The sequence below is a fragment of the Sceloporus undulatus genome, chromosome 2, assembly GCF_019175285.1.
Source record: "Sceloporus undulatus isolate JIND9_A2432 ecotype Alabama chromosome 2, SceUnd_v1.1, whole genome shotgun sequence".
Lineage (NCBI taxonomy): Eukaryota > Metazoa > Chordata > Lepidosauria > Squamata > Phrynosomatidae > Sceloporus > Sceloporus undulatus.
The window spans coordinates 17,907,858-17,932,002 of NC_056523.1; the positions used below are offsets into that span (position 1 = coordinate 17,907,858).

At 41.8% G+C, this 24,145-nt stretch overlaps 1 protein-coding gene across 4 annotated transcripts in view; it reads left to right on the top strand.

The window, feature by feature from the left end:
* Nucleotides 1-24,145, top strand: part of FLOT1 (flotillin 1) — a 38,277-nt gene that overhangs the window by 5,299 nt on the left and 8,833 nt on the right. For 3 of the 4 annotated variants that reach the window (XM_042451636.1, XM_042451634.1, XM_042451633.1), the window contains exons 2-8: nt 3,085-3,144; nt 5,285-5,360; nt 13,646-13,736; nt 14,710-14,853; nt 15,431-15,550; nt 21,804-21,899; nt 23,380-23,532. In XM_042451636.1, the coding sequence (XP_042307570.1) occupies nt 3,102-3,144; nt 5,285-5,360; nt 13,646-13,736; nt 14,710-14,853; nt 15,431-15,550; nt 21,804-21,899; nt 23,380-23,532 (723 nt within the window). In that variant the 5' untranslated portion in view covers nt 3,085-3,101. Of the gene's footprint in view, nt 1-3,084; nt 3,145-5,284; nt 5,361-11,397; nt 11,436-13,645; nt 13,737-14,709; nt 14,854-15,430; nt 15,551-21,803; nt 21,900-23,379; nt 23,533-24,145 lie in introns of those variants that run through there. The other variant, XM_042451635.1, reaches the window with a different exon arrangement.

Genomic DNA, 24,145 nt, shown 5'->3' on the forward strand with positions numbered 1-24,145 from the left:
AATTAGAAATTTGATATTGATCACTTTAATGCGTCATAGGTGGGATTGTCTTTGAGGATTGCCTGGAAAAAGCAGGTAGTTCAAAGTACATCTGAGTGCAGCTGGGAGTTTGCAAGCCAGGGGTGTATCCACACTACACAGTTACAACAGTTTAATGCCACCTTAACTGCCCTTGCTCCATTCTACATAATTCTGGCTTTTGTAATATCTTGTGGGACATAGAATTCACTAGTGCACTGTCCAGAACTACTGCATTACAACTCTTTGGCAGCAAATTGTGAGTTCCTCACAAAACTATAGATCTAAGTTTTTTCGTAAGATGAAGCCATTGCAGTTGTAGTGGGATCAAACTGTTATAATTGTGCAGCATGGACATACCTCTGGCTAGTATTTGAACAGCTGTACAGATGCCTTGTCTTTTGCTAGGAATGGTTCAAGGTGCTATTTTTCAAAGCCTAGTACACCTTGAGGCTGCTGCTACACAGCAGAATTAATGCAGTTTGACATCACTTTTAACTACCCTGGCTCAATGTTATGGAATCCTGTGATTTATTGTGGCACCATAGCACCCTGGCAGAGAAGACTAAATAGCTACAAATCCCAGAATTTCATAGTATTGAGCCATGGCAGTTAAAGCAATGCCAAACTACATTAATTTTGTAGTATAGATGCAGCCTGGGTCTGAGGCAACTGAAGGATTGCCTGTTTCCATGTTGGCTTTCTTAATAGTCCTAGTTATTTCTGCCACCTAAGTTTAATAGCTGTGCAGAGCAGGACCTTCTCCGTGGTGATAGCCTTACTCTGCCTTGGAGTTTTGTCTGTCAGTTCTTTTGTTATCTTTACAGCACCAGATCAAGATAAGAATTTGCCTGGTGTTGCAAAGATAACAAATTATTTGAATTTGTAGAAGGCAAACATTAAATTCTAAAAAAATAATTGCAATGAGGTTTGATGGCGTATGTGTGTGACACATTCCCAGGCTTTCAAATATGATGAAGTTAGCCGTTTTCATCCTGGATTTGAGAGGCAGCAAGTCTCTTAGGAAGAAAAACAGTTGCTTTGAGATGTGGAGAGAGTTCTGTGGATATGATGAACTGTCAAAAAGACAAACAAATGGGTCCTAAAGCAAATTAAGTCTGAGCTCCCCCTTGAAGGCATGATGACCAGACTGAGACTGTTGTATTTTGGTCATATCATGAGAAGGCTTGTTTCACCAGAAATGGTGAGTAATGGATGGTAATTGAGAACACAGTAAGTAAAGAGGAAGAGCACATTATGGATGGATTGACTCAGTCAAGGAAGCCACAGCCCTGTCTTTGCAAGACCTGAGCAGGGCTATTGATGTCAGGGTGACTTGGAATTCACTCATTCATAGGGTCACCATAAGTCAAAGTCAACTTGATTTAAAGGGTCACCGTATGTCATAGTCAACTTGCTGTTGGCAGTCCCAAACAACAACCAATGTCTGGTTTATTAGATTTGTTGTTATTGTGATTATTTACTATAAGTTGACTTTGACATATAGTGACCCTATGCATGAGAGACCTCCAAGAACCCCCGTCATCAGCTGCCTTGCTCAGGTCTTGCAAACTCAGGGCTGTGGCTTCCTTAACTGAGTCAATCCACCTATAATGTGGTCTTCCTCGTTTTCCCACTGCCTTCGACTTTGCCAGACTTTAGCACAACTTTTCCAGTGAGCCACATTGTCTCATAATATGTCCAAAGTACAGCAGCCTGAATTTAGTCATCTCAGCTTCTTGTGAGAATTCAGGCCTGATTTGTTCTAGGGCCCATTCATTTGTTGCCAAATGCTGTGGAGAAAAAAGATGGTATTGCTATCTCTGTTCATACTCTTCCTTTCAGCTTCCAAAAGGTATTTGGCTGCACACAGTAGAGAAAGAAGCCTGAGCCAATGGTCTTTCGAGCTTTCTGCAGTTAAAGAACCCTTTCTCTTCAGACGTATTTGATGGGGAACCCCTGAATATTCACTGTAGAACCCCAAGATGTTCTAGCCAATTCCTGGATATGTTCTTGGATACACTGGAGAGTGCAGTGGTCATCAGGCCTAGTAGCTCCTGCCAGTTCATATTGGAATGCACTAAACCATTTTCTGCAGCTCAGTATTACAGGAGGAAAATAAGCAGCATTAGTCCTGAATCTCAGGACTGCATCAAAATATGATTTTAATATTGCTGGGTTAGATGGTCGTTTGGTTTGATCCAGAAAGGTGGTTCATAGGAGGATCATTGGCTATATCTAGGTCAGTGTTGTCTACACTGACTGGATCTGAATCTGTAGAGTTTGACAGGGATCTTTTCCAGGACTTCTTGGAGATGGTAATAACTGAATCTGGTCCCTTCTGTTTTTGAGGTTTCTGTGTTCTCTGTCACCGTACTACAATATTTCCTTCTTCTTCTGATGTTGGTTCCAAAACAAGCTTACTTTAGTGTGAGATTTCGGCTAATTTTCATGTTGGCTTCACATCCAGATGCTAGGACAAGATTGCAGCTCATGTTCTGTCAATTACGAGGCCTACTCCCCCCACTCCACCCCCAGTTTCACTGAAAAAGATACTGGTGGCTTCCATGTCTGTGGAGCAGTGAATCTACTCCAGGTTTTAAATAATGATCCGATATGCTGACCTCTGTCTCCAACATGAGTTCAGCACTTTGGATATCACCTTCTGAGTTTTGACTAAAAGTCTGGAGCGGATTTACTACTCCAGTGAGGTAAGAACCACCAGCCATCTCTTAGCTAATAGAATATAAATATGAAATATAGTTGGGGACAGAGAACAGAAGAGCCAGCATGATGTAGTAGTGACTTGAATTTTCAGCTAGGACTCTAGGAGACCAGGCTTTGAATTCTCACTTGGAAACCCATTGAGTATTCAAGGCAAAGTCATGTTCTCTCAGCTTGAAAGGAAGGCAAGGGCAAACCCAAATATTGCTGAGAAAACTCCATGATAGCGATTGCTTTAGAATTGCCAAAAGTTGAAAATGACTTGAAGGCGCACAATGACAAGGAAAGAGAAACTACGTAATTGCCATGACTCTAAGATGTATATTTTCTGTACCTTTCCAGACCCTCCTGGCACCAAGATGTTCTTTACCTGTGGCCCTAATGAGGCCATGGTGGTTTCAGGTAAGTGCTACATGTCCCTTTCTTGCCCTTATTAAATAAGTGTTACAAGTGCAAGAGAGTATTGTAGACTAGAACACATTTTCAGTGCTCTTGCCTTATCTTCTTTCAGGATATTCCATCCCATTGCCTCTCCTTTTGATTATCTGTCTCCTGCCTCAACAGGTGCTCTGAATTTTGTAGCCATTGAACGTGTTCAGTTGTTATTGACTTCCTTTTCAATGGGGATTGTCACTTTAGGTGTTGCTCCCTAATATTGTTCCATCCCATTACTCCATTTCTCTACACCTAGGTATTCCTGGGAACCTATTGATACCTCTGGATTATTTCTGTGTTGTCCCATTCCAAAATAAATAAATGGGCTGCATACAATCAACCCTCTATATCCATAGGCTCTTTATCCACAGATTCAACTATCCGTGGCTTGAAAATATTCCATATATATATATATATATATTCCAAAAAGCAAACCTTGATTTTTCTATTTTATATAAGGAACACAATTTTACTATGCCATTGTATATAATGGGGCTCAAGCATCCATGGATTTTGGTATCCACAGGGGGTCCTGAAACCAAACCCCAGCAGATACCAAGGGCCCACTTTACTTAGCTATTGTAACTCAAATTCCTGAGCTTGCTAAGGAATTATAATGTGCTGTGGTTCAAAACAGCTAGATAAACTCTTTTCTATGAGTGGTGATCATTAGCCTGTCCAGGTGTTTGGGGTTATATTTATCATGGATCCCACCCACATGCCCAGGAGATAGGCAAGATGGGAACTTTAAACCAGAACATTGTAATAGCCAGAGGTTCTTGTTGATCCCCCCTCTCTCCTGTTTTCCATATATTTTCTGCAAGAGATGTTCCATGTACACTTGTCCCTCCACATTTGCAGCTTTGACTTTTGTGGATTTGATTATTTCCGGATTTTATTATGTTTTCTTTAGGAATAGCTAGATCCTCCAGCGCAACTGCATGGTCAGCTTTAACCAAAAGTTGCACTGAAGGACCTAGAGATTCCTAGAGAGAACAGTCCACTAGATATTTGTAGCTCTTCCAGTGCAGTTCAGTGGTCAATGTCTGACAGATGTTGACCACAGAGTTGTACTGGAGGACCTAGAGATTTCTAGAGAGGTGTTCCCTCATGTATAAACATAGTGTTTTTGTTATTTGTGGTTTTTCCACATTCACGGGGGTCCTGTCCCCCTAACCCCAACGAATGTGGAGGGACAAGTATACTGTGGCAGCTGAACATGACTTTTTAGCTGATCTCTTTTTCTCTCTTCACCTTTGATATCACACCCTCTCCCAAATCTTCTGTTCTTTCTGTAATCCATGGTATTGTCATGCGTCTGCACATCTTTTTCTTGCACTTGGATGGTACTGTTTTGATTACAGTAGGACTGACAAATGGATTAACTGTAAATATACAACCAATGGAAAGCAGGGCTGTTATAAATTTGAACTAGCAGGTTTTAAATGCTTGGAAATGCTGGGGAACAGGAAGCCTTGACACTTCCTGTTTCCTGCCATTTCCTCTGCTATCCTAAGTGAAACACTGACATTTTCTCCAATGAAGAGTTGAATAAGATGGCACCAGATCAGGCAGCAGAGAGGAGGGGTGGATGAGAAGTGTCTTCAAACACATAGAACTTCTGGAAGTGAGTCTTAGCCTGTAGATAGGTCAAAATGATATCATCTTCTTGAACTCTACTGTGTCCTTGCATACTGATTCCTAGTATACTCCAGAATCTCTTTTGAAGGGTGAGAATCAAGCAGCCCTCCAGATGTTGTTGGACTGCAACCTCCATCAGCCCCAGCCAGCTCTCATTACAATTACTAGTGATTAGGAGTTTGGGGATTTGCAATTCTACTGCATCTGGAGAGCCACTTGATTTTTACCCTTTGCTGTCCACAAGACATTCTAGAAATACACTTGTTTCTTGCTCCACTTTAGCTGTGCATGAATACAAAGATGAGGAGAAGATCTAATCAATCCTCTGGGTCTCCTTGCATAGCAGGATAACTGCCTAAGTGTTTTCTGATCTCTTTTCGATACTTCATGGTGAGCTATATATCCTTTTTGTCCCCATTTCTAAGGTCTTGGTGTGCTATATTAATACCATCCCCTTTCCCAACAGGTTTCTGCCGTAGTCCTCCAGTCATGATAGCTGGAGGCCGGGTTTTTGTGATGCCATGCATCCAACAGATTCAGAGGTGAGTTCTGTGACTGCACTGTTGGAAAATATAGGAAATATGCAGAACAGATAGCAAGGAGAGATCCTTGTCTCTCTAGGGAAAGAGGTCCAAAATCTAGGAGCATCCACCAAAAAAGCCTTCTCCTGTATCAAATACACCTGAGAAGGTGATGGAACCAAAAGAAGGGCCCCTCCTGAAGATATTAATGCTCAGAAAAGCTCAAATAGGAAGACAACTGCCCTGGGCTATACAGTTACTGCTCTAAGAGCTATTGCCACTGTGTGTTTAGGATGAGGAGAAGCAAACAGCGGTAGCCTAATCTTCCCTGCTATCTGAAACAGGAAGGTTAGCACTGTGCTTCTCACCTGTCACCACTATTGCTCAATCTCTGTGGAGAGTAGCAGGTACTGCCACCCCACACAAAGCCAACCAGGCTCAAATTCCTGGTTCTGTCTGTATGAGAGTTGAAATAACAACATTTTTTTCACTCCAGATGTTGTTACAAAGAGCTATAGCAGGGATAGGAATCATGTGGACCTCCAGATGTTGGGGTACTGCAGCTTCCAGCATTCCTCACCATCAGCTAATCCGATGTTGAGTTACCACCCAACAAAAATATGTGGAGAACTACATGATTCCACCACTGGGCTAAATCTGACTGTTAATCCAAATAACACAGATCCAATGAATCAATGGGGTTTACAAAAGTCTTGCTCTAGGGCTGTGGTTCCCAAACTTTATCATCCAGATGTTTTGGACTTCAGCTTCCAGAATTCCTTGCTGCTGACCAGCTGGCTAGGGCTCTGAAAGTTGAAATCCAAAAACGTAGAGGAACAAAATTTGGAAATCACTTCCTCAGCAAGTTCCATTCATTTGGTGACTCTCTTAATTGGGACTAGCATTAATTCAGTCTTCAACTGTTAATTGAAAGACTCCAGCCTTTATTTTAAAAAACCTCCCTTCAAGTCACCTAACTTATGGTGACCCCATGAATTTCAGAGGGTTTTCTACAGGAAAATAGATTCCACCTAAACATTAAGAACTTTCTGACAGTAAGAGCTATTTGACAGTGGAATAGATTGCCTTGGAGTGTGGTGAAATCTGCTTCTTTGGAGGTTTATAAGCAGAGGCTGGATGGCCATCTGTTGGGAGTGATTTGAGTTTGTCTTCCTGCATGGCAGAAGGTGGGTTGGACTGGAGGACCTTGTTGGCCAAAGAGTTGCACTGGAGACCCTAGAAATGCCTAAAGAGAACATATTTTTTCAGTCATAGGTAAGTTAAATTGCTTACTCCCGTCCTATTGTACTAGCCCACAATATTTATTGACACAACAGAAGGGTATGACTGTATATGATGAAAGGGGAGAGTTAAACTTCACAGACCTGGAGGATGGGGAAGATGATAATATCCCTGTTCATTACAAGTAGGAGTGTTTGGTGGAAACATATAAACCTCAGATCTGTTTTCTCTCTGGCTTTGCTTCGCGAACGAAGATTCAGGAAGGCGCATCCCGCGCTTTGTACAAGCACGTTGGTGACTAAAAAGGCCAATTTGGGTAAACAGGTCCAGTTGCAGAAAGCACAACAGAAAGTCTCCTTGGGTGATGTTTCCAGGTTGCGGTACTTTTGCGTTGTTTCTCTTCGAGGCTCGTTCGGCGTGAGCTTTCGAAGAAGGCTGCAGCATCATGGATAGTGCGTCTCCATGCCTCCCGATGCGAGGCCAGGGAGGACCATTGTTGGTGATCTATCTGGCCAAGCCTGAGATGTTGTTTCAGGGAGTCCTTGTATCTCTTTTTTGGGGCGCCCCTCTTACACTGTTCTGTTTTATGCCTGCGATTAGTGCTGTGCCCTTATCTGGAAAGTGCTGTTTCCATGGCTAGGTCTCTTTCCAACACAGGTCTCTCCTGTTTTTGGACAGCTTTTTAAATCTATCATGTGAAGCAAAGCTGCTGGGTACATTTGAAAGGGCAGTTATTGTGGTGGTCCATAAATATCCTGGGAAAATTCACTTACAATGCCAGCTGTGTGAACTACATAAATTAAAAAAAAACCCAGCAGATTTAATTCTGTGTGAAAAAAGAAAATGCAAAGTGTAACCAAAGTATATGACCAATTAGATGTCTGTGTGAAATTCTGGTGTCTTTTTACACCGCAGTTTACAATGCTAAGATTCTAATTTAATTCCTGTGGAATCCTGGGATTTGTAGTTTTGGGAAGGGGCATTTGGAAGTCTCATCAAGAGAGTTCTTCTAGTACCTCCCTAAACTACAAACCCTAGGATTCCATAAGATGCAGCCATGGCAATGAAAGTGGTATCATGCTTGTATAATGTGAAAGGGTCATTGGTCACCTAACAGAGCTGGAAAAGCAGGAGAAAGTAATCTAAAACAGTTGGGAGTGACACATTTTTTGTATGCAAAAGGACATACACCATTGGTCATCTTGTTAAAATTGTTTGCTTTCCTCCTTGTGGCTTTTAGCGTCATTTCAAAAAGCTCTCTGCAAGTGTTGAGTTCAGGCCTCTGGTAAGAGTTGCCTCCTCCTTTCTCAGCATCGTGTTTGACAGGGGTTGGGATGGAGGAGAGAAGAGGCTGTCAGAGTTTCTTGTTGCAGTTGTTGTGGTTGTTGGGTGCCGTCAAGTTGTTTCCAACTTATGGAGAGCCTAAGTCAACCTTATCACAGGGGTTTTCTCGACAAGATTCATTCACAGGGGCTTTGCCTGTCTTCCTCTGAGGCTGAGAGTGTGACATTTGCCAAAAAGAAAGCTGTTTTTAGGAAATGAGAGAAGTATTATCCCATGCACTTCCACCTGGCCCTGCCTTTGGTCCCACTTATTGTCCCTGAGATTCCCCCCATAATAAAAAGCAGCCTTTGATAGGAAAAAATTCCTCTTTGGCCTTTTATGTCTTCTGCTTCTGCTCATTGTTGTCTTCTGTATAGTAGAAATGTAGACGTGCGACATATGCTCCACACTCACAGTTCCACATTCTCGCACCAGTAGTGAAGCCCAGGGATCCTGCTGTTGTCACTTAGGTTGCATCCACACTACAGAAATAATCCAGTCTAATACCACCTTAACTGACATGACTCAGTGGTATGGAATTCTGGGACTTGTAGTTTGTTGTGGCACTAGAGCTCTCTGAGCGAGAAGCCTAAATGTCTCACAAAACTACAATTCCCAGAATTCCATAGTGCTGAGCCGTTGCAGTTAAAGTGGTGTCGAACTGAACTGTTTTTGCAGTGCAGATGCAGCCTTACTGGTGGGATGGAGGTAGGAAGTGATTCTAACCATAAAGAAGTTGCTGGACTCAGCTTGGCTGGGGAGAGAAATGAGGGCATGCTGTCAAATGGAGTGTATCTGCCTATTAGTTCCCCTGGGAGCAGCCAGATCTTCACAATCTGAATTGCCTCCCCCCTCCTACCACCTTTTCCTCGTGTAAGGATCAGCAGCATGTACTTCTCCTAAGGGTTGATAGCTCCCAAGTGGTAGGAGTTTATGCATGGAGTACAAGGGCAAGAGAACAGCCCTCTGCACCTTGTCCAAAAAGAGACTTATGGCATATACTAGACTATAATTTGACCTCTTATTTAAATCGAGAGCATGTTTGGGACCAAACTTATGGATTTTGATACGAGCCGTGGCTAAGTGGAGGATAAAACCTAGGTGCATGTAACAACGAATGTAAAGGATAAAGCAAAGGAAAAAATGTCAAAGAACTTACACAATTCCAGCAGGCATAACTTTATGCTCATCCTAAAGACTGAATAGATGTAGTCCATCCAGAGGGGGATCAGTACCTCCAGAACAGATAACATTCTTGCCTTTAACTAGGGGATGATTCCATTTTAAATATTGTGTCCAGTTCTGGGCACCACAATTCAAAAAGGACATTGAGAAACTGGCGCGTGTCCAGAGGAGGGCGACTAAAATGGTGAAAGGTCTGGAAACCTTGCCCTATGAGGAATGACTTAAGGAGTTGGGGATGTTTAGCCTGGAGAAGAGAAGGTTAAGAGGTGATATGATAGCCCTGTTTAAATATTTGAAAGGATGTCACATTGAGGAGGGAGCAAGCTTGTTTTCTGCTGCTCCAGAGAACAGGACCCGGAACAATGGATGCAAGCTACAGGAAAGGAGATTCCACCTCAACATTAGGAAGAACTTCCTGACAGTAAGGGCTGTTCGACAGTGGAACAAACTCCCCCGGAGTGTAGTGGAGTCTCCTTCCTTGGAGGTCTTTAAGCAGAGGCTGGATGGCCATCTGTTGGGGATGCTTTGATTTGGATTTCCTGCATGGCAGGGAGTTGGACTGGATGGCCCTAGTGGTCTCTTCCAACTCTATGATTCTATGAAATAAGAATTAAAATACATTGACCCATGGATAAGTTGACTCAGGTTTTTGGGGTCAATTTTTGACTAAAATTCTAAACTTATATATGAGTCTATACAGTACGCATGGGTAAACAGCATTTGTGCATATACAAGTGACAGACAGGATACCAAGCACAGATTACATCTTCTGACTTAACCATGAGGGCTGGATATGTGTTTGTGTGGTACCATGAGTTTCATAGGGTTTTCAGGCAAGAAATACTCAGAAGTGGTTTTGCCAGTTCCTTCCTCTGAAGTATAGCCCTTATCTGGAAAGTGCTGTTTCCATGGCTAGGTCTCTTTCTCTTTCCAACACAGGTCTCGTTTGCAGTCTCCCTGTGAGACTTTTCATTAAAGTCCTCAGAAATCCAAATGTTGCCTCAGATATCTTGATTCTGCATAGAGCTGTATTTCAGTTACGTCAGTAGAATGAACACTCCTGCTTGTATGTCCCTTGGCCAATTCTGTAAAGAATCTGTTGAATATAAAATGCATTAAGCCAAGAATATTCTTAGGCATCCTGCCAAATGCATCTGGGAAGAATGTGGTTTATGCAGAGGAAATAGGAGAGCACTCCTAAAAGCCCAACCAAAACTGCATGTTTGATCCATGGCTTATAATCCCTGAGCTCTGCAGTCATAGATAAAAACTGCCAAAATGAGAAACTCATAGTGCAAGCCCATGCATGTTTACTTAGAAGTAAAACCCATTGGGTTCAGCAAGCTTTACTCCCAGGAAAACGAGTCAAGTGCAGCATCTGGGTACTTCTACACTGTAGAAATAATGCAGTTTGACACCACTTTAAGGGCTGTAACTCCATTCTATGGATCCTAAGATTAGTAGTTTTACAAGGTCTTTAGCCTTCTCTCCCAAAGGGTGCTGGTGCCACACCAAACTACAAGTCCCAGGCTTCTGTAAGAGGTAGCCACAGCAGTAAAAGTGATGCAAAACTGCATTATTTCTACAATGTAGATGCACCTGAAGTTTTAGGTTCATCAACACCAAAGTGGCTGTCCTTAACTGCCACTTTAACTACCATGGCTCCACCTTACAGAACCCCAAGATTTGTAGTTTTGTGAGGCGCCAGTATTCTTTGGCAGAAAAGGCTAAAGACCTTTTAAAACTACAAATCCCAAGATTCCATAGAATGGAGCTACAGCCCTTAAAGTAGTGGCAAACTGCATTATTTCTACAGTGTAGGTGTTCCCTCAGTGAAAGAGATCTTTGGGCTAAGCTAGGAACAAGAACAGATGGGGGGAAAGTGGACTCCTTCAAAATGTTCTAAGATTGCAATTCCCATTATCCATCATGATTGGCTAGTATGATGGGAGTGGCAGTTCCAAGGCCTTGAGGTCTCTGAGGTACACCGCTACTTACAGAGTTCTTCAGAAGACAATTTTCTTGCCTGAAACTACTTACAGTTTAAAATTAGACTGGAGTGGGAGACCCCAGGAATGGATGACTGTGGTCAAATGCATTTACACATCTTTAGAGTTTGTGTCAGGTAGGGATAGTCACCTAGAGATTGAATGAAATGTTTTGCTAACCAGGCACTTGGGTCCAGGGCTGTCTGTTCTTTATCTTGCCCTTATCTGACAGGCAACTGCTAGAAAACAGATCAAGCTCAGTTGTACCTTTCTATCTGCCAAGTTCTTAAGTGAGACACGTATTTGCAGAGGGAAGGAGATGTTGCCTTGAGGAAATGAGATCTGAATGGCTCAGACGGTAATAAAACCATTGTCCTTCCCCTTTCCCCACCTTCCCCTTCCTTTTATTATTATTGGTGCTGTTTACTCCTTTTCAGATATTCTCATAAATGTGATGTCAATTTTCCTTGATAATTCAAGGTTGAATCGTGCTTAAAATAAATTATTGAATTTTCAAAGTATCAAGGTTGTTTTTTTTAATAAGAAATCTGATAGAAATAATATTTGGAGCTTGAAAATGGTTACTTTGTAATTTTCCCTCCCCTTCTAACTTTTTCCAGCTCTGGGAAATTTACTAAATAGTCAGCCCTCCATATTAATGGATTTTTTAATCCATGGATTCAACAGATCATAGCTTGAAAATACTCCCCAAAAATATAAATTCCAAAAAGCAAACCTTGATTTTGCCATTTTATATAAGGGACACCATTTTACTATGCTACTGTATTTAATGGGACTTGAGCATCCCTGGATTTTGGGATCCACAGCAGGGTCCTGGAACCCTGGCCAAAGGCCCACTGTACAAATATGTTATAATCTTTGAAAACTGACTTTATGAACTTCAGGGAAAGAAACGGACTCGAAGCTAAAATTATTTGTGAATACCATGATTTGAAATTGTTAGATTGTTGCATCCAACTTTGAGTGGTGCCTTTTAGTTGAATTTAGATTCTGGACTTAATGATCTTATAGAGGACCGGTTCTTAATGGCAGGTGAATTTAGGCTCCTGGTGAAAACTGAGATTTTTGAAAGAATCCTCAGAATAGGTGGGAGTGAGAGTCAACCCATTTTAGCGGCAGTGTGGTATAGCAGTTAGTTTCTGACTGAGTTGTGGGAGACCCTAATTCAAGTTCTTATTCACTTATGCATCTCACTGTCACCTTCTCTCCAGTCTTCTCCCTAATACAGCATATTCTACACATTTTCTACCTGTTCTACAGGTTGTATGTGATGCAGTGGACTGAGTCTACAAAAGCTAATGCTAGAATTTTTCTTCTTCCTAGTTAGTCTCAAAAGAGCTACTGGATTTCTTTATGTCTTTTTCTGCTAAAACAGACAAAGGTCCAAAACACACCACAGAAATAATCCAGTTTGAGACTGCTTTAACTGCCCTTGCTCAGTGCTAGGGAATTCCAGGAACTGTAGTTTTGTAAGACATTTGGCCATCTCTGTCAAGAGAGCTCTGGTACCACAATTAACTACAAATCCCAGGATTTCCTAGCACTGAGCTCAAGCCATTAAAGCATTAAAGTATGTTTTGGACCTCAGTCAAGTATCTGTTACTACAGGCATACCTCAGTTAGTGAAGCAGATGTACTCCAGGAACTTACTTCTTTAACAGAACATTTGGTACCAGAAGCAGAAGAAATAACATGGAAAGAATAGGCACAGATTCCTACGCCACAAATAAAAGAGCAGTTCAATATGTTTCAGAAAACTTTTAATTCACAACTAACAATGGGTGCACATGAAATGAAACAACCAGGTCAGGCAGGCCTTCTTCCAAAATGCAAGGGCATCTGCCTTGCCTGTTTCGTTTCCCCATGGAACAATTTTAGGGTTGCCAAAGTGGTAAACTAGAGATGGCTCCTGGACCTTTAATGGTTGAGTAGAAGAAGGAATTTTAGCAGGTGTTGCTTGTTACCTGGTTTGCATGACAAGCAATACTTGCAGAAATTCCTTCTTCCACACAACCATTAAGGGTACAGGAGCCATCTCTATTTTTTTAGTCTTGCTATCTTATTTAGCATCTTACTGTTGCAATCTAAATGAGCACAATTCTCTGGAAAGAACCCCTGAAAACCTGAACACTTATCTTATATACCTTACTGTGTTGGGAGAAGGCTTTGGAAATCCCCTTCAGTCACCTCCTTTCTCCCTCTGTCTGTCTTGTTCTTACCTTTTGTAAGCAACCCCAAGAAGCAATCCTCCTATCTGCTTAGTAGCCCATGTGTGCCTAGAGGTTTTCATAAAAAGAAATTTTATTTTCAGAGCCTTCATTAACTGCCTGTCTTATTTTACAGGGTGTTTGTGAGGATAAAATGGGGTGTAGGAGACACCAACTGTGTTACACTGAACTCAGTGGCGATAAAACAGGGTACACAAACACATACACATCTATTACCTGTATCTATATCTATCTCAAGTGTGGTACAGCTGAGAAAAGATATTAGACTGAGTGTATGGGTGTGTTTGATTAAATCTTTCCTGCCTCTTTCCATTCTCAGGATCTCACTGAATACTCTGACCCTGAATGTGAAGAGTGAGAAGGTGTATACCCGACATGGAGTCCCCATCTCAGTCACTGGCATTGCCCAGGTAACAGTTTCCTAGCAATACAGTGAGGATTGCAGCTGGGAATAGATCAAACTATCTTTCTTCTGTCTGTCAGACACTTTTGCTCTCCATACAGGATGGCCCCAGTTCCTACTCCTCTACTCTACTCCTCTACTCCTACTATAAAGCCAACTCAAAATACGGTTTTATGGTATAGTATTTTATAGTAAAGCTTTCATGGCTTAATTCATTTTAACCATTTTGCACGTGGCATTATTCTGAATTGTTTTACCTGATTTTAAGTGGTCTGGTTTTAGCTGATAAATGATTTAATATCTTTTCAGTCTTTTAAAATTATTGTTTATTATTTATCACTTTAAATTGATTTTATTGTAAACTGACATGGGATCTTTGGATATGGGGATGGATACAGATATACAGGTTGAGTATCCCTTATTCAGTAATCCAGAATCTGAAATGCTCCAAAATATTTTGAATGCCGACATAATGCTATGAAGCAGTGGTTGTGGCAGTCCTGCTGGCTCTTTTGCCATGCAAAAGTGACAGGTTGGTGGACTCCCTGGAAATTTCCCCATACAGTACTGTACTATTTTCCCCCCAGTGAAGCTGGACAGAGACGCGGCTAGAGAGAACCACGAGGAACTGTGAAATGACAGGGGAGGTGGATTTGCATCAAGCACTATGTTTGGATTTCAGCCATTCACAGATCCTCACATCTCTCTCCAGCCTCGTGTCTCTTTCTAGCCTCACAGACACAGTGCTTACTATGTTATATTCCAAAATCCAGAAAAATCCAAAGTCTGAAAATACTTCCGGTTGCAAACATTTTGTATAAGGGATACTCAACCTCTATGGATAAACAAACAAACATCTTCAGTCCCATACATCTTTTAAACTTGAAGTGGGGTTTTATGAGCTTGGTGGACTGCTTGTGGCTTCTGATCTTTTTCTTATCTTCCCTTTCTTTCCCCCCCTACCCTATTCTTTTACACAGGTAAAGATCCAGGGGCAGAACAAAGAGATGCTAGCAGCAGCTTGCCAGATGTTCCTGGGCAAATCAGAGTCTGAGATTGCCCATATTGCTCTGGAGACACTGGAGGGACACCAGAGAGCCATCATGGCCCACATGACTGTTGAGGTAAGCTGGACTTTGTCTACAGGTTTGTGGATGTGTAAATCTTTGCTGCCTCCTGCTGGAGAAGGTTGAAACTCAGTCATGTAGTCAGTGTTCACACTGCACTAGGGTTGCCATAATTGTCCACTAAAACCTGGGACAAAATGTAGGACAAAATCTAGACCAAACTGTAGGACAACTGCACATTTTCTCAGTAAGAAATTGTCTATCACATCCTGAATATTTTTTAAACATTACATAGGGACAAAAAAGACCAGCATTTTTCCATGTGGAGCAGCAATAGCAAATAATATCATTTGCACCAAAATAATTGTTTTTGCTCACAGAATGCATTCTGCAGAAATATAGTATTTTGTACATTTACTTTCACAAAAACAGTGAATTTTGCACAAAAGCTTTTTTGCCCCCCCAAAACCCCACCCTTTGCAAAAAGGTACCAATTGGGGAAAAACAGTGGGAGAAAATGTGCAAAAGCACTTGTAATCATGCCTGACAAAGAGAAAAAAATGGAAATGTTTGTTGTTGCAGAGATTTACACACCTCTTTCTGGTGCCCTTTTGTGTCTTTCTACGCCCAACAGGAAATTTACAAGGACCGGCAGAAGTTTTCTGAGCAGGTCTTCAATGTTGCCTCCTCTGATCTGGTCAATATGGGAATCAGTGTGGTCAGCTATACTCTCAAGGATATACATGATGACCAGGTAGGAACATGGGAAGCTACTGTATACTCCCTCAGACCACTGGTTGATCTAGCTCAGTGTTGTTTATATACTGTGTGAGAATATTACTACTACTTCTACTACTACTACTACTACTACTATTGGCTCATAACCTGCGTGTCACCCACACTGGCATTTGCAGCCTTCAGCACCCCTGGAGACCACCTGCAAAGGAGGAAAGGGATATTTAAATATGGAGAAAAAGTGGTTGCCTTCTTTCAAATAGGAAGCAGATTTATGGCCAATTCCAGTATCAGCAGAAAGGGGTTGTGTGTCCTGCTGTGGGTCCAGGGAGATGGTGAAATTTGCTTCCTACATCTCCCAAGTCTGCCTATCTAGTCTATAAAATAGGCCATATGAGTGAGTTGCAGAAGATAAGAATTTCTGGGTTTCAAACTATTAAACAGTAATAACAACCAGAGGTTCTCACCACCTCCAAGCAATAAACTACTGAAATGCAAAAACAAAAATTGATGTTAGTGTGAAAATACTGTGAACTCACTTCTAGTACTGAAAATATGTCCATGAACTGAGCATATGTAGTGGCAAATGTTTCTGAGTACTAAATTTGTAGTTTGCTGCCCCCCAGGAGTGATTTTGCTTATGGCTTCTACTGCTGAGTTGGATACCTAGTGATGTTATTTTTAAAGGAAATTCCATAAGCTTGACTTGGAACCTTCTTTCATTGAGGATGTGCTCTGCTATTGAAGCAGCTCTGTTTCCAGTTGAAAATCTGGCACTACACGGGGGAATCAGAGATTGGGGATAAGAGTTGAGATTCAAGGATGGCATGTCCCCTCTGAATGAATGTCTGAGGTTGGTAATAGATTGGATGAGGGAAAACAGACTTAAATTGAATCCAAATAAAACGGAGGTACTCACTATAGGCAACCCCAATCCGGGTATGGTGATCTGTTCCCCAGTTCTGGACGGGGTCAGACTTCCTCTAAAGGACTGTGTTCGTAGCTTGGGGGTACTCCTGGATTTGTCGCTTCGGTTGTCATCTCAGGTGGATGCGACGGCCAGGCGTGCCTATTATCAGCTTCGGTTGATTTGCCAGCTGCGACCCTTCCTGAAACGGGAAAACCTAGACATGGTTGTACACTCACTGGTAACCTCTTGTCTCGATTTCTGCAATGCACTTTACTTAGGGCAGCACTCATGCCATGCTTGGAAGCTGCAGTTGGTACAAAATATGGCAGCCAGATTGGTAACAGGGAGTTCAAAATTTGAATCCATTACACCTATTATAAAATCCCTACACTGGATCCCCATTTGCTTCCGGGCACAGTATAAGGTGTTGGTTATTACCTATAATGCCTTAAATGGCTTGGGTCCAACATACCTGAGGGAGCGCCTCCTCCCATATAATCCTTCCCGCACTCTCAGGTCCTCTGGGATGAATCTATTGCAGTCAGAGAGAACTAGACTATTAACCACTTCCCAGAGGACATTTTCCGTTGCCGTTCCAAAACTCTGGAATGATTTACCGGACGAGATCCGCCAAATAACATCTTTAGGTGCCTTCAAGAAGGCAATAAAAATGGATCTTTTCCGGCGAGCCTTCCCGAACTGACTTCCAATTTTTCCACTTACCTAATTGTTCCCATTGGATTGAATGATCTTGATTCATTTTATTGGCCATCAGTTGGGAATTGTTTTATAGAGTGGGAGGGAGTTTGGGAACTTGAAATGTAATATGTCTTTTAGCTATTGTTTCCGTGTTTTGCTTTTTGTTTTTGTTTTTACTTGATTTTATTGTTTTTGATATCTTGTTACCTGCTTCGATCCAATACAGGGAGAGGTGGGATATAAATATTATTATTATTATTATTATTATTATTATTATTATTATTATTCACCATATATACTCATGTATAGGTCGACCTCAGGTGTAAGTAAAGAGATAATTAGAAGGCTGAAATTCGGGATTTTGAAATTACCATTGGATAAGTCAAGACTGAAACAAAGGCTGTAAGGAATGAAGCAAAGGAAAATGATGCCAAAGAATGTACAAAATTCTGGCTCTTTGTGATTACCCTAAATGATGGGTGGATGGCTGTGTGATGTGTGGGTAAGATGACCAGGTGCAGGCAGGGCTGAAAAAATGCTCATATGTCAAATAGGATGCAAAGGCAAGAATTAAGGTATAGTATTAACTCTTATCAAAAAAGAAAAAGAAAAGAATGACCCACTTCTCTGAGTAGAGTGGTGAAAGGCAAGAGCTTAGTCTGTCCTGGGAGCACATAAAAGAACCACTGACCTCCTCAGCTCTCTTGGTGCTCCTTTAACGCCACCCAGCCATTCAAAAAGGCTAGAAAGTACTCTGCAGCGGAGAGAGTAGAGGGGATTGGTGCTTCTTTTCAGTTCTCCCAGGATGGACTAAGCTCTTGCTTTTCGCTACTCTACTTAGAGAAGGAGGTCATTTCTTTTTTGATAAGAGTTAAGGTACACAACTTACATTGGCCTGTGGATAAATCAACCCAGGTATTTTAGTTCAATTTTTTTTACTAAAATTTCTAGAATTAGCCATAAGTATACAGTCTGTCCTCTGTATCCATAGATTCAACCATCTGTGGTTTGAAAATACTAAAAAAAATCTAAAAAGCAAAGCTTGATTTTGCCATTTTATATAAGAGACAGCCTTTTTAGTGTCCCATTGCATTTCATGGGACTTGAGCAGCCATACATTTTAGTATCCACATGAGATCCTGGAACCAAACTCCAATGGCTACCAAAGGCTCATTGCATATAGTATTTCCTTGTCCACCTCCCTTTTGGGAAATTTGAGAAAGTTGCTGCTATGCCGGAGTCTCCACTGCTTTCTTAGAGGAAAGGCCTGAAAGCTGTGGGGAACTCCCACTATTCTGTGTCTTTACAGTGATCTCAGAGTGTCTAAGATCCAAAACACACTGCAGAAATAATCCAGTTTGAGACTGCTTTAACTGCCCTGACTCAATGCTGGGGAATTCTGGAAAGTGTAGTTTTGTGAGACATTTAGTCCTCTATCAGAGAGCTCTGCTGCCACAATGAACCACAATTCCCAGGATTCCCTAGCACTAAGTGAGGCACTTAAAGCAGTCTCAAACTGGATTATTTCTGCAGTGTGTTTTAGGCTAAACCTGCTCTAATCCAAGCACTGCAACAGGAGAGTCTGCAGACACCATTTGCTGAGTGGCTATGCTGCACAGAGAAAAGCCCTTAAGCATGTTTATCCAGGACAGCAGAAGTGATAAGATAGCCATCTTTAAATATCTGAAAGGATGTCATGTAGAAGGTGGAGCAAACTTGTTTTCTGCTGCTCCAAAGAATAGGACACAAGCCGCTAGATTCATATTACAATAAAAGAGAGCCCACCTAAGTGTTACAAATAACTTTTTGATGGTAAAAGCTATTCAACAGAGGAATAGACTACCTCAGAAGATTTTTAAACAGTTTTTAAACAGAGGTTGGGTGCCTGCCCACCTTTTAGGGATGCCTTAGCTTTGGATATCTATATAGCAAGGTTAGGCTGGATGGCCCTTGCGGTGTGTTCCAACTGTTTGTTTCTATAAACTATTAGCCAGATGCTGATTACAGGATGGCCTTGCAGAAAGCAGTTGGACGGTAGTGGAATGGCTTCTCTATGCTTTCCTCTGCTTAGGGAAAGCCCATGTGCACATTGAAGGCAGGTGCAACCCAGTCCCATGAAGTCATCTGGCCCTCAGAGGACTCAGCAAAATGTATATGCCCCATTGCCCCACTCCACCCCTTCTGTAAAGGATTGCCTTACTTGGAGCATTTTTTAAATCAGATTGGGAGAAGAGGGGAGCATATGTTTGTATTGGCTGGTGGGATCCTTGGCTTGTTGCCATCCCCTCTGGTTAATCAGACTGCAAGTTTTTAATCTGATGGCTTAAAGCTTTCCTTCATTTGCCCTTGTTGATTGCCTCGAATGTTGCGGTCTGGTTCCTTGCAACTGCCTTACACCAACTAATCTATCCATGTTGCAGTTTCACTTTGAAGGTTCAGAAAAGGCTCTCTGGATATTTCAGTGCCCATCAATTTGTCCCAATTCTGTACCAGGGCTGCTGAAACAGGCATCTTTTTTCAGCATTCCAGGATGTCAAGGTTTTTGTTAACCAATTGTCAGAGTACCGGTTCTTGTAATAACCTAAAAACCCATGTAGGAGTGCTGTAGAACATGTGACCCTCCAGATGTTATTGGACTATAACTCCCTTCAAGGTTAATCAACATATTCAGTGATGGGACATGAGGGGAACTGCAGTCCCACAAGATCAAAATAGCCCCAAATATACAACCATAGAGAATTGTAGAGTTGGTTTAGACCAGTGATGGCGAACCTATGGCACACGTGCCAGGGGTGGCACTCAGAGTCCTCTCTGTGGGCACAGGTGCCATCGCCCCAGCACAGAATTTGCCAGAGTTTGTTACTAGAAAGCCAGAGGGACATGGCACTTTGCAACAAGTAAGTGGGTTTTGGGTTGCAGTTTGGGCACTTGGCCTCTAAAAGGTTCACTATCACTGGTTTAGACCACAAGGGCCATCCAGTCCAACCCCCTGCCGTGCAGGAATTCTCAATTAAAGCATCCTCGATAGATGGCCATCCAGCCTCTGTTTAATGACCTCCAAGGAAGGAGACTCCACCACACTCCGAGGGAGTTTGTTCCACTGTCGAACAGCCCTTACTGTCAGGAAGTTCCTCCTAATGTTGTGGAATCTCTTTTCTTGTAGCGTGCATCCATTGTTCTGGATCCTGTTTTCTGGAGCAGCAGAAAACAAGCTTGCTCTCTCCACTATATGACATCCCTTCAGGGCTATTGTATCACCTCTTAACCTTCTCTTCTCCAGGCTAAACATCCCCAGCTCCCCAAGTCGTTCCTCATAGGACATGGTTTCCAGACCCTTCACCATTTTAGTTGCTCTCCTTTTTTACACACTCCTGTTTCTCAACATCCTTTTTGAATTGTGGTGCCCAGAACTGGAGAATACAGTGGCACTATTACTTCCCTTGATCTAGACTCTATACTTCTATTGATGCAGCCTAAAATTACATTGGCCTTTTTAGCTGCCTGATGACACTATTGACTCATGTTCAACTTGTGGTCTACTTGGACTCCTAGATTGCTTTCACAGGTAGTCTTGTTCAGCCAGGTGTCCCCCACCCTATATCTATGCAATATTGAGTACACCTAATTTAATTCAGAGCCTGTGTGGTGTAGTGGTTTGAGCGTTGGACTACAACTCTGGAGATCAGGGTTCAATTCCCCACTCAGCGATGATTCAATTCCCCACATCACCCACTGGGTGATCTTGGGCGAGTCACACACACTCAGCACCAGAAAAACATGTGATAGGTTTGCCTGAGGGTCACTATAAGTCAGAAATGAGTCCTAGTCAAGAATATAACTTGCCCAAAGTTACCCAGGGGGTTTTCATTGCCAAGTAGGAATTTGAACCCTAGTCTCCAGAGTGATAGTCCATTGATCTAACTACTACACCATGCTATTTTTCTTTTCCTACTAATTTCAGATTTTCCCAGATGTATTAGCTTTTCCAGTGGGTTGTGTTTTCTCATGTGCCTGAAGTACAAAAGCCTCAGTTTGGTCATTCTGGCATCTGTTGAGAGTTCAGGCACGATTTGCTCTAAGACCCATTCATTTGTCTTTTTTGGAAGTCCATGATATCCATAAGAGCCAGCATGGTGTAGTAGTTTGAGCATTGGATTATAACTCTGGAGATCAAGTTTGATTCCCTGTTCAGCCTTGAAAACCCACTGGGTGACCTTGGTTGAGTCACACATTCTCAGCCTCAGAAAACCCCTTAGTATTGTCATGAAGGCACATGATAACAAATATCTGTCAATTTCTTTTCCAGTACCACATTTCAATGTGTTGATTTTGTTATCTGTTAGCTTTCTTCATTGTCCAACTTTCATATCTATACAAAGAAATACTGTGGTAGGGGTTATCTTGATTTTAGTATTCAGTGATACATCTTTATGGTCCGAGATCTTAATCTAGTTCCTTGATATCTGTCCTTCTAAGTCTTAGTCTTCTTCTGTTTTCTTGTTTATAGTGTTAATTTTGATTATTGACTGGCCCAAAACAAAATGGCTTACCAGACTTCATCTGAAATAGCTGGCTTTTCTTGATGCTGAATTGTAAGTCTTTTTTTTATTTAGTGCAATGTATGTGTACCTCTACCACAATCTCCTTCTCTTGGCAACTGCAGGATTATCTTCACTCTCTGGGGAAAGCCCGAACTGCACAGGTTCAAAAGGATGCCAGGATTGGAGAAGCTGAAGCCAAGAGGGATGCTGGCATTAGAGTAAGTTATATGATAATGATAGATGTCTCTTTTGTACCTTGTAAGACTGACAATGGAATGGAGTGCATTTTCCCTCAAAAATACATATATTTTTCAAACTTGTGATCAGTTTCAGAGAAAAAAATATATACGGTACGCAAAGCCGTGTGTGTATATATATATATTTTTGAAAAGGTCAATTTGAAAACTATCCCAAATGCATACAAAAATTCATATCTTAGGAAAATATGCACAGGAAGTGAACTTTTTGGAATGATATAGAGAACAAACAAATTTCCAGTTGGGGAGGGAAAAACTATTGCAACCTAATACAGAATAGAGACAGAAGAAGAATGCTACTGTAACACTGAGAAATCCAAAGAGAATGAGACTGGCAGCTTCCCATGTCATGTGTTCCAAAATGTTGAATGGTGCAAAAGCCAGGAGTCACTGTGCACACATCACCCACATTTTCTTTCAGTAATATGGATTCTCAGTCTGTTCCCAGACCCAGCTGAAAATCCTGCTTCTAAAGCCCTAACCAGTGTGGGCTCAGGATGTGTCAAGGATAGCCTCTATCCTTAGACTGCTGTGTTTGGAGGCCTTTTTCTGTATCCCATGCCTTTTTGTGATATGACTGTATGCGATGTTGTAATTCCTTGTTAGGCTGAGGAACTCACTTCTTAGGGAGGTTCATATAAAGTTCCTTTTACACTTTATATGCTTTGATAAAACATTTATTTTAAACAAGAAAGAAAGAAGGCTGATGATGTTGTTCCTTATTTCTTCTGTTGTATGTTTTCTATGGTATGTCAGGCTTTGTGTTAATGTGAGTCATTCTGGCAACCTCTTTGAGGGCCAAAGAACAGTAGCCTAATGCTTCTACAAGATAAAATAAAAACTGATAATTAGAACAGTCTTCATTTAATACAAGAAGCTACCTTATTCTGTATCTGATCATTGTTCCTCCTGCTTTGACTAAAACTGGCTTTTCAGGTCCAGCCCTACTGTTAGGAGAGTGGCGCAGTGGTTTGAGTGTTGGACTGTCACTCTGGAGACCAGGGTTGGATTCCCCACTCAGCCATGAAACTCATGGGTGATCTTTGGCAAGTCAAATTCCCTCAGCCTCAGGGGGAAGCAATGGCAAACCTTCTCTGAACAAATCTTGCCAAGAAAACCCCAGGTTAGGTTTGCCTTAGGGTTGTCATAAGTCAGAAATGACTTCAAGGCACACAGCAAGAACAACAACAACTACAACAACCATTAGGTAGATTGATAGGACTTCCTCAGGCATCTGATTTGAGGAATCATGAAAGGGAAGGAAATTATTGATAATTTTAAATTATTTTTTATTTTATTTTTAAAGGGAAAAAGCACATCTGGGATATATTTTATTTCTGCCTTAGCTGCCAGAGTAACTTGGCTAGCCTTTGCTGTTCCACTTCAGGCAGCAAAATGTCTTGTGGTTTGCTGCTGAGCTCTCATCCTTCTCCACCTGTAGGAAGCAAAGGCCAAGCAAGAGAAATTGTCTGCTCAGTATTTGAATGACATTGAAATGGCCAAAGCCCAGCGGGACTACGAGCTGAAGAAGGCCATTTATGACATTGAGGTGAACACACGGAAAGCAGAGTCTGACCTGGCCTACCAGCTGCAGGTGAGGCAACTGACATGGGGGGGGGATATTGGAAGGCTATGTAATTACTCATGGGATGTACTGTTATACCCTAATTGTATCTTATCAGCCCACTTCTGTGCTATGATAAAACAAATAAATCGGGAGGGACGAGTGTAGTTTCATGAAAAAGCTAAACCAAGTGTTAGATTACAATGGTAGTAAATGAATCCTTCTCAGTAGTAAATACTGGGAATGTAGGTGGCTTCCTGTAAATTCATAACAATCAATCAAAATGGAGAGGAATGTCCTCTGAAGGCTGAACTACAATGTTGTTTAATACAGAAAGCTACTATCGGCAAATAGAAATGAATGTAAGGTGCTCTCAGTAAGAGGTCTTTTTCAGCAGCAAATAGAAATGAATTTGAGGCATCCTCAGAAGATAAGCACCAGTGTTAAATAACACTAACACTGTTAAGTGCAGTGGGCCCTTCCCTTACACGGGGGATCCGTTCCAGACCCCCTCCCCGCGTAAGGGAAATCTCACATATGCTGGAGCCCCATTAGAAATAATGGGGCTTGTGCCTGCAGCGCGGTTCAAATACCACAGGCACGTGCCCCATTACTTCTTCCGGGGCACGCCAGAACTTTTTCC